This window comes from Dasypus novemcinctus, chromosome 26, assembly GCF_030445035.2.
Source record: "Dasypus novemcinctus isolate mDasNov1 chromosome 26, mDasNov1.1.hap2, whole genome shotgun sequence".
Taxonomy (NCBI): domain Eukaryota; kingdom Metazoa; phylum Chordata; class Mammalia; order Cingulata; family Dasypodidae; genus Dasypus; species Dasypus novemcinctus.
Genome location: NC_080698.1, coordinates 9,139,861 through 9,149,675, shown reverse-complemented (window position 1 = coordinate 9,149,675; position 9,815 = coordinate 9,139,861). Strand labels below are relative to the sequence as shown.

Below are 9,815 nucleotides of genomic sequence, written 5' to 3'. Positions count from 1 at the left end.
TTAGGCATTTATGATGCTCTTCAGGGGGCACACAACCGGGTGGTGGGCCCTTCCAGAACCTGTGTGCCCCGGGGCTGCGCAAGTGAACAGGCTGATGGGGGTAGTTAAGGAGTGAGCCGACCTGGAGCGACAGGAACAGGTGAGCGTGAAGAGGCTGCTGCAGAGAACGTGCTGAGCTCAGGATGCTCATTTCCGAAGCTCCTAGAAGAAAGGCTACAGGAGCCTGGGAGGATGCCTTGGTCAGAGTTTAAGATTCCCAGAAAGCCCCTCAATGCACAGCTTTGCTTTTGCCAGTGGGGCTGGATGGGGGCTTTGGGGAGAAGCTGGGGTGCAAAGATGTCTGAGGTCAGCCTCAGGGGCAGCTCTGAACAAACACAGAAGCGCACACACAGGGAAGAGGCTTCTGCCTCCTGGCACTCCCCGAGCTCTGGGCAAACTAGGCCACGGGGAGCGTGTCCAGGGGAGGCAGGTGGGGAGGTAGAGATGTGGTCAGACCTGCCTGGGGACCACTGAAGGGCCTGGGTAGGCAGCAGGAGGGGAGGAGGCAGCCCCCGTGCAGCCCCCTGCCCCCAGCCTCCCTTCCTGCCCGCCATCTGGGGAGCCCCTGGGGCGCCACGCCTGGGGTCCACACATCCAGACATCTCCCATCACCGCAGAGTCCGCCCTTCTCCCACGCAGGGAGGGCAGGATGCTCACACTTGTGAGCATCCACAGGCAGTGGCTGCAGGGATGGGGAAGCAGGGGCCCGCTCCCAGGAAAAAAACACTCCGATGGGCTTCTTTAACAGTTTTATTGAGATAGAATTCACCTGCCTTGTAATTCACACGTTTAAAGTGCATAATTCAATGGTTTTTAGTGTATTCATAGAGTTGTGCAACAATCACCACAGGCAATTTTAGAACATTTGCATCAACCCATTAGTGCACAAGCCCATTTCCCCCCAGACTCCCTGGCCCCTGGATGGCGGTCAAGGGATCCACCCATCGACTTTCAATTTTCAGCATTTCCAATAGAATCTTACAACACATGGTACTTACAGCATGTGTCTGGCTTCTTATACATTTTGTGTGTTCAAGGGGCCTACATATTGTAGCATGTGCAGGTACTTAACCTCTCTTCTTAACTAATATTCCTCTGGATGGATATGCTGAATTTTATTGACGGGTATTTGTGTTGTCTCCACTTTTTGGCTACTGTGAATACAATGACAGAGTCACGCTTCGCGGAGCCACAGTGTGGCGTGTGGAACGCTGCGTGCCACATGTCCTGCCCAGGCATTCAAAACTGCCCATTATCTGCCAACTGCCCCACCCTCCTCACCTCCTGCTCCTCCCACCCACAGGGACGTTGGCCTTGGGACACACCATGCTGGCTGCTGCCTCCCAGCCTTCTAAGGCCTCTGCTTCCTCACTCCTGGGGTCCTGGGTTCTTCCCACCCTGTATCCTAACCCAACTCACCTCTCAAAGTCCAGTCCACATTCCAACTCCCCCAAGATGTCCTCCCTAGCTGTCCCCGGCCCAAAGGGAATGCTCCGAGCCACTTCCTGGGGTGCTGAAGGATACCTACTGGCCCTGCCCAGTCTCACTGGTGATGCTTTATCCTTTCTCCCAGATCAAGGGAGGAAAAGATGATCACAGGAGAAGATCACAAACAAGACACTTAGTTACTGGGAGCCCAGTAGTCCTGAAACCCTCCTTGGCTTTCCTGCCTCCATCCATCGCATCTGCTGAGCTTCCTGCCTGGAGCCCACCTCCCCATCCTTCCGGACCCTATTTGGTTGACCCGACATCCCTGGATCTCTTGGAGGGTCCTCAGGTGGCAGCTCCAGCAGCGTGGAAGATGCTTTCCATTCCTTCAGCATCTACTCCTCCCAGCCAGTCGCAGCCCCATTGGCCTCCTGGAGGTCCTCTTGGGAAAGAGGCCACAAGCACTCCACCCCTGTCCCCCACATCTGGTCCTGGAGAAGTCCCCAACAAGCTCAGGGAATGGGGGCCGTCTTGCTGCCATTGGACCTATAGGAATGGGGAAGTGGACCCTAGCCTGTGGTGCCCCCAACTGCGAGGAGCACCCTCGAGCTCTCTGAGGGGCCCAATAGACAAGGAAACTGAGGCCTCAAGGTTATGGCACTCAAACAAGGACCCCCACCCAAGCCCGGCCTTGGGCCCGATGCCTCCCGCCTATCCACCATGCTGTCCCTCTCATGGGAGACCAGTGGAGGGGATTCGAGCCCCACCGCCCTGCCCTCCGGGAAGGCAGATGGGGACTGCCATGGGAGATGGAGGTCTTAGCCAGGGGTGGGTGTCAGTTTCCTCTTTCCCGCTCTTTATTTCCTGTGAAGCAATGAGCTTCGGGGAAAGCCAAGAGGTTAAGTAATTGCTGAAACCCTTGACCTTGGCCAGCTGGCGGGAAAGCAGCCCCTCCGCCCCAGGCAGGCATAAAACCGAGCAGAGGCTGCACCCAGCAGAGTGCGACCAGGCACGATGGACAGCGTCAGGGTGGCGGTGCTGCTCCTGCTCCTGGGTCTGAGCTGGGCTGAGCCTGTCCCCGTGGCCAAGGACGCCAGCCTGAGCTACACCGAGGCCCTGGCGATCGCCGTCGAGAACTACAACAGCCAATCAGAGGAGGAGAATGCCTTCCGCCTCCTGGAGGCTCAGCCCCCTGCTGACTGGGTGAGAAGGAGCAGGGGGTCCCGGGGCACAGCTCTCCCCAACCAGAAGAGCCGGAGGGAGCTCTGGCCTAGGGGCTCTGCGGCCCGGAGGGGTGAGAGGTTTTAGGAAGGGCCCCTCCCCATTCTGGGCCTCAGTTTCTCTGTCTATGAGACCAGGCAGCCATCCCCTTGGGCAGAGCTCTGAACTCGTCTGATGCTTTTCCCAGCTAGTGTGGTAGGCTGGGGACCGTGTGAGGTGGGTTCCAGTCCCTGCTCTACCACCGGTGCTTGCGTGGCCTCCGTGGTTCCGTCCCTCTCTCTGGACCTGGCCGGTGGAGGGGGGCAGAAGCCTCTCCAGGCCCTGGTGTCCCCATCAGCCAAGGGAGGGGCTGGTGGCTCTCTGGGTTCCCGTCACAAAGGCACGTGCTGGCTCTGGAAGCTGAGATGCCCTCTCGTGTCCTTGCCAACAGGACCCAGCGCTTTCAAAACCGCAGCTCCTGCCCTTCGCCGTCAAAGAGACAGCGTGCAAGAAGCAGAAGAACCTTAACCTGCAGGCGTGTCCCTTCAAGGACAACGGGGTAGGTTCCCCCAGCGCCAGCTCCCCGTGCCCTTCTCAGGGCTGGCTCCTGTCCCTCGGCTCCTTTGTACCAGGAGCCCAGTGTCCCTGGTCCTACACGGCACCAAGCGCCACCCCCGGTCCCACCCACCCCCACAAGCAGGTGGCCCAGGTATGACACTGTTCCCCTCCCCCACAGCAAGTGAAGAGCTGCCTGGGGATCTTCAAGCGTGACGAGAAAGGCTTCAGCATGGCACACACCTGTGACCCGGAGAAGCCAACCGGGGTGAGCGAGCTCCTGGGGACGGAGACGGAGGGGCAGAGGGTTCAGGAGCCAGAAGTCTGAAGACTGGGAGGCTTCAGAATAAAGGGCCGGGGCTGGGCAGGGTCTCGAGAGCCTCTACACCCTTCACAAACCTCCTGAGAGCCTGACAACAGACACCCAGGAAAGCTCTTTCCTGGCTGAGCCACTATCCCACTTAGTGACCCAAGCAGACCACGTCGCCACCCTGAGCGGCTGTACGCTGGGAATTTGTAAGCTACGGAGCCCAGGCACACCCCTCGGGGCCTGAATGAATGGGTCTGGCATGGGGTCAGGATTGAGGACACCTGGGCTGGAAGCCGCAGGTGGCCTTCCGTGAATGCCGCGCCGACAGCAGGCGGAGCTGTGCTTGACAGACGCTGTCGCCAGACAGGCAGAGCCCCAAGGCGGGGGAGAATTCGTATGAGGGTGCAGCTTGAGCTGGGCGTGAAACACGGATGGGTACAGGCCTGGGGATTCACTGAGGGTTCTTGAGGAAGAGGAGAGCAGGCTGAAGGTAAGAAAGGTGCTTCGTGGAGGGGGAAGGGTGCTGGAGAACTTCCAGGTCCTGACCGACGTGTCCCTCGAACTCCGGGTAAGAGAGAGACGTTCCCATGGACCGTCAGACTGGAAGTCACCTTACAGGTTCTCCACAAAGCACAGCGTGCACACACATGCACACACGGACCCGCGACACATGCAGGTGCGCCTACCCACACATGCTCACGCACAGGCACACACATACACGCAGGTGCACGCACACACTTTTCACACCTGAGAAAACTTAGACCCGTAGAGACCTGGCCACCCGGGTAGCTGCTGCCTTCTCAGTGGTTCTCAGGCACCAGCAGCAGCCCCACCCCTCAGGAACTTGTTAGAAACAGAAATTACTGGGCTTCCCTGAAGACCACTTCAATCCGAACTCTGGGAGGGGGGGCCCAGCCATCTGATTTTTAAGGAGCCCTGCAGGTGATCCTGATGCCCAGTGAAGGCTGAGAACCACTGCCTTAGAACCATAGAAGGAAGGGTTCTCAGAGGTGCAAGAGAAACCAGCCTGGAGAGGACACCAAGGCTCAGAGACACCAAGCACAGGGCTGAGCAGTCACCCAGTCTCCTGGCCAATCCGGGGCCCCTGCACCCTCCACATGGGCACCACCCCAACGAGAGAGGATAGACCCTGGCAGGACCACCCTATCCTCTCGGGCCCCAGCCCTGACTAATGCCAACACTGTCTGACTTCCTCCCCCTCCCCACCAGCCCGTGCGAGCACGCAGAGGCCTAAGAAAATCCTTCAGGAAGCTAAGGAGGAAGTTGAAAAAGCTGTGGCCCAAGAAAAACGTCCCACTTTTGCACGGGACATACCGCTTCTGAGACGGCGTCAAGTACCTGGAGCCAGCTCTCCCAACCTTCTCCTGCAGTCCCTTCCCAAACCACCTCCTCTGGGCTGCCCTGGCCCAGTCCAATAAATTCTCAGCTCACCACCTGGTTGGCGTCCTCCTTCCCTCACTCCCCCGAGGCAGGACCCCAGAGCAGGCTTTCCCCTCGGAGGGCACAGGAGACAGGTGGGCTCGGAGGGGTGGAGAATGCTTTAGGAAGGAGGGGACAGTGCTCCCAAGAGGTCGGGTGGGGCTCCCAGCTGGCAGCTGAGGGCTTGCTCCAAGGGCATGGGAAGTGGGTGGGTGGGGGGCTGCAGACGGGGGCGGGGGGATCCCAAACTCCAGCTTAGGACAGAAACAGGCCACCTCAACATCACTCAGCACAAGGGGATACATGAAGGGAATCAACTGGGCAGAAAATCCAACCAGAGCCAATGACCAAACCCAGTTTTCTAAATGGCCCACTCGCAATTGACCGAATCCACTGATTTGCACAAAACGTGTTTCATCTAACTATGTGGGTGCAGGGGAGGAGGGGTGTCCCGAGGTCTGAACACGTTGGAGGAGCCAGGTCTCCAGGTTTCCGGGGGTCCCAAACGGCCCCTGTACCCTCAGTCTCTCCCTCTCCCCGCTTCCCAGGTTTGTCTCCATGTTCGCTCAAGTTGATTATAAAGAGAAATAAAACAGATCTAGTTAAACTATACAAAAATCTTCCAAGTGTTTGAGCCATCGAACATTTTGTGAATTGCTATAAAGTTTATAAAATGCTTCAGGACGATTTTTTGGCTAATTGGTACTTTTGCTAGGTTCTGAGAGTTGGTCATGCTGAGAAATAATGTCATGTTCTTAAAATACTAAATGTAGGCACAAAAGGAAATGACTCAATAAAATTCAAGAAACATCAACTAAACTAAAATTTTCATTTATAAAGAACTGGATATTTTGTCTTATTGCTAAGATGTTCACTATATGTATTAAAAGACAAATCTGCGGAGTGGATGTGGCTCAAGCGGTTGAATGCCTGCTTCCCACATGGGAGGTCCCGGGTTTGGTTCCCAGTGCCTCCTAAACAACAACAAAAAAAAAAACAGGGAAGCAGCTGTGGCTGTCAGTTGGGCTCCGGTCTACCATATGGGAGGCCCCGAGTTCGTGTCCTGGGCCTCCTTGTAAAGGCAGGCTCGCCCGCACGCTGCGAAGAGCTGCCAGCCCGGGTGCCATGGAGTGCCACCCAGCCCACACACACACACACACACACACACACACACACACACACACGCCACAGAGCACTGACTCAGCAAGGTGATGCAACAAAAAGGGAGACAAGCAAAAATAAAAAGAGTGCACAGCGAATGGACAGAGTAGACAGCAAGCAAAGAGCCATGGGGGGTTGGGGGGAGATTAAAAAAAAAAAAACAGACAAGCAAAACAAACAAAAATACAAACTCAGAGGAGCCAGTGTGGTTCAGTGGTTGAGCACCAGCTTCCCACAGAGGAGATCCCAAGTTCAATCCCCAGTCTCTAGTACCTAAAAAAAAAAGTTTATTAGGCGTCTTCGGGACATGGAGCTGCCCTGGATGGTGCTTCAGAGGTAATCACCGGACTTTGTAAATCCTCACAGGGCCTACGTGATGGAATAGAGGAGAGTATGGGCCATGATGTGAACCAATGTATATGAGGTGCAGAGGTGCCCAAAGATGTACTTACCAAATCCAATGGATGTGTCATGATGATGGGAACGAGTGTTGTTGGGGGGGCGGAGAGGGGGGGGTGGGGGGGTGGGGTTGAATGGGACCTCACATATATATTTTTAATGTAATATTATTACAAAGTCAATAAAAAATAAAAAAATTAATAAAAAAAAAAAATCAAATGTACTTCCAGAAAAAAAAAAAAAAAAAAGTTTATTAAAAGACAAAATTATAAGAATAAACTCCATAAGCTCAGCCTTCACTCTCTTTAACATTCCTGAGGAATGTTGCTACCAAAACATGCACCTAAGAGAAATATATTAGGAATAAAGGGCCAAAAGAAAATTTGAGTAACCTTGGTAAGTGAAGACAGCCAGTAGACCGCTGCTGCCAGGGACAGCTTCAGGCAGGTCAGCAGGGTCCCTGACGGCTCCATGGCATTCTCCCTGGTTCTCAGGATCTCCCCTTGCTCTGGGATCTCTCCCTGTTTCCCAGGATCTCCTTCGGCTCCCTGGGAGGCCTCCCTGCTTGCCAGGACCTCCAGCTCCCCCTATCCCCGGGTGCCCTGTGGGCATCACCCCGCAGCGCCTTCCTGAGGAGTAGCAAGCTAACCTGAGCTCCAGCCCAGGGCCCCTGGCCCCCAGCGCCCCCATCCTGGCACGGCCCAGCCCTCCGTGGCGGCCTGCGTCCTCTCAGCTGCCGTGGCTCGGGTGGACGTGCAGGCCGTCTCCAAGTGAAATTCCCAGTTCTCTCTGGCTCTTCCAGAACTTGGCCAGGGGTGCTGTGCTCCCTGGGCAGGCTCTCCTATTCATCTCAGCACACGTCCTGTGAAGTGACCAAAGAGAGCAAACAGAAGGTGGGAGTTTACGGCCGTGATCCCCAAGTCCCAGAGTGGGAGGGCGTCATTTCTTTAAACACATACATAGCTGCCTAGAAATTTCCTAATATGAGCTGTAGCGTAACGCGTGATCAAATTTCCAACTCAAGTTGACATCAGAAGGCCAAGGGAAGGAAGCCGAAGTGGCTCAAGTGATAAGGCCTCCGCCTACCATATGGGAGGACCCAGGTGCGGTCCCTAGGGCCTCCTAGTGAAAAAGAAGAAGAGAAAGCCTGTCTGCACAGCAAGCCAAGCGCCCATGAGGGTGGCTGTGCAGCAAGCCAAGCGCCCGTGCGGTGACCCGAGTGCCTGTGTGAGCACCCGTGTGGTGAGTCAGTGCCTGTGGGTAGAGGGGAGTGAAGGGGGAGGGGGAGGGAGAGGGGAAAAAAAGGTCAAGTGAGCAAAATGTTGGGGTGGCATTGACCTAGAAAGACTGAGAAGCCATGAATTAGGTCCTCAGCATTCAAGCTGGTCGACATCGCTGGTGTATAATCTTACCAGATTCAGGGACATCTGGAAGGGAAGACAGAATCCAGGAAAACACTTTTATAAGAGAGACTTGCTGCTCAGGTGTGGTTTGCTCGCCTCACTCCTGCCACCAGGACCATGCCATGGGCGCCATCGTTTTAATGAGCGATTTTGACTTATGTGGCAAATACTGCCCAGAGGTTGTGAGTCCGCAGAGCACCCTGCGTCACTGCGGGGGTGGGGGGAGGTCTTCGCTTTGTGCCACGGATAATATTTCCGGAAATCACTGCAGCCACTGGGTTCCCGGTGGCCAAATTTAACGTCTGACCAAAGCAAGTCCCTGGAGTGGACCGTGGCAGCTCCTTCCACGTGCCAGGAGCTGCGTTAAAGGTCACGCCGTGGCAACCTTCTGGAGGCAGGTCCAGAAATACGGCAGGCAGCGGCACTGGCTGGCCTGCTGGGGCTGGAAGTTTGGAGGCCTGTGCCCAGCTCAGGCCTCAGCAACAGGGAGCACTTGTCCTGGTGGTCCCCAGCTTCAAGGAGGGGTGCTCTCTAAGAAGGAATTCTCCCAGCTCCCCAAGCGGAGTCTGGGCTGTAGGATGGGTCAGCTTTCCAGGGGGCCAGCTGTGGGGCAGATGGGGATGAAGCAGGCTAGTAAGACAGGGAATCGATAGACGAATCTGGAACCTGGCAAGAAGTCCACGTGGACATCAGTCACCCCAAGATGGCTGCTGGAAGACTCCCACCCCCAAGATTCTGCCATTCAGAACAAAGACTTCTTCTGGAAGCCAGGAGATGCTCTGGATATTCCCTAAGGACTTTATCACTGGGCCCTCATGGGGGATGAATGGGCGGTGATCAATCAAAACAGCAAATAGGTGGTACCGCTCCTCTGCCATTAGAAAATAGTGGAATAATTAACAGTTCAAAAAGCCACGCGAGGGGGAAGTGGATGTGGCTCAGCTGACAGAGCATCCGCCTACCACATGGGAGGTCCAGGGTCCAAACCCAGGGGGAGGGAAAGAAAAAGGTCAAGTGAGCTGGGCCACGTGCAGTGCTGCCACACGCAAGGAGTGCCCTGCCACGCAGGGGTGTCCCCCCGAGAATGCAAGTGGACACAGAAGCACATACAGTGAATGGACACAAGAGAGCAGACAACGGGGTGGGGGGTGGGGAGAAATTTTTTTTAAAAGCCACACACGGGGCAGGGGGCCATGAACACACGTGCTCTCTCGTGTTTCTCGCCTCTAGACCAGTTCCTGCCCTCTGTGCACCGCTCTCACCATTTTTCCTCCGCCACGTGGCCATGCAAGTAAAACCTGGGGATTTATAACCTACCATGGGAAATTGTAGTTTGTACATCAGCCCTCTTTATCCTGTTCACCCCCTTCCTCTCTACCTGGGACCCCTGATCTGTTCTTTTCTCCCATTTCTTGTCCCTCCCTGCCTGACTAAATTACTGGCCTAACTCACCCGGCATGCTCTTTTTTTTTTTTTTTTTTTCTTTTAAATGTTACATTCAAAAAATATGAGGTCCCCCTTTCCCCCACCCGACCCACCCCACCCCTCCTCCATCAACAACCTCTTCCATCATTGTGGCACATCCACTGCACCCGGAAAGTACATTCTGAAGAACCACTGCAGAACATGGACAGTGGTCCACATTATAGTCCACACTCTCCCTCAGTCCAGCCAGTGGGCCATGACAGGACACACAATGTCCAGCATCCGTCCCTGCAGCACCACCTAGGACAACTCCAACTCCTGAAAATGCCCCTACACCATATCTCTTCTTCCCTCTCCCGACCATCAGCAGCCACCGTGGCCACCCTCTCCACATCACGACTACGATTTCTTCCCTTCCTAATCACAATAGTTCCCCAGCAGAACACCAGTAAGCC

At 55.4% G+C, this 9,815-nt stretch overlaps 1 protein-coding gene across 1 annotated transcript; it reads left to right on the top strand.

Annotated features, from left to right (window-relative positions):
* Positions 1-2,447: 2,447 nt before the first annotated feature.
* LOC101423510 (cathelicidin-6-like) lies at positions 2,448-4,986 on the top strand. Its single transcript, XM_004449709.5, has 4 exons — positions 2,448-2,670; positions 3,119-3,226; positions 3,404-3,490; positions 4,763-4,986. Exons 1-4 carry the CDS (start codon positions 2,482-2,484, stop codon positions 4,874-4,876), a joined length of 498 nt encoding a protein of 165 aa, XP_004449766.1. The 5' UTR covers positions 2,448-2,481; the 3' UTR covers positions 4,877-4,986.
* Positions 4,987-9,815: the final 4,829 nt, after the last annotated feature.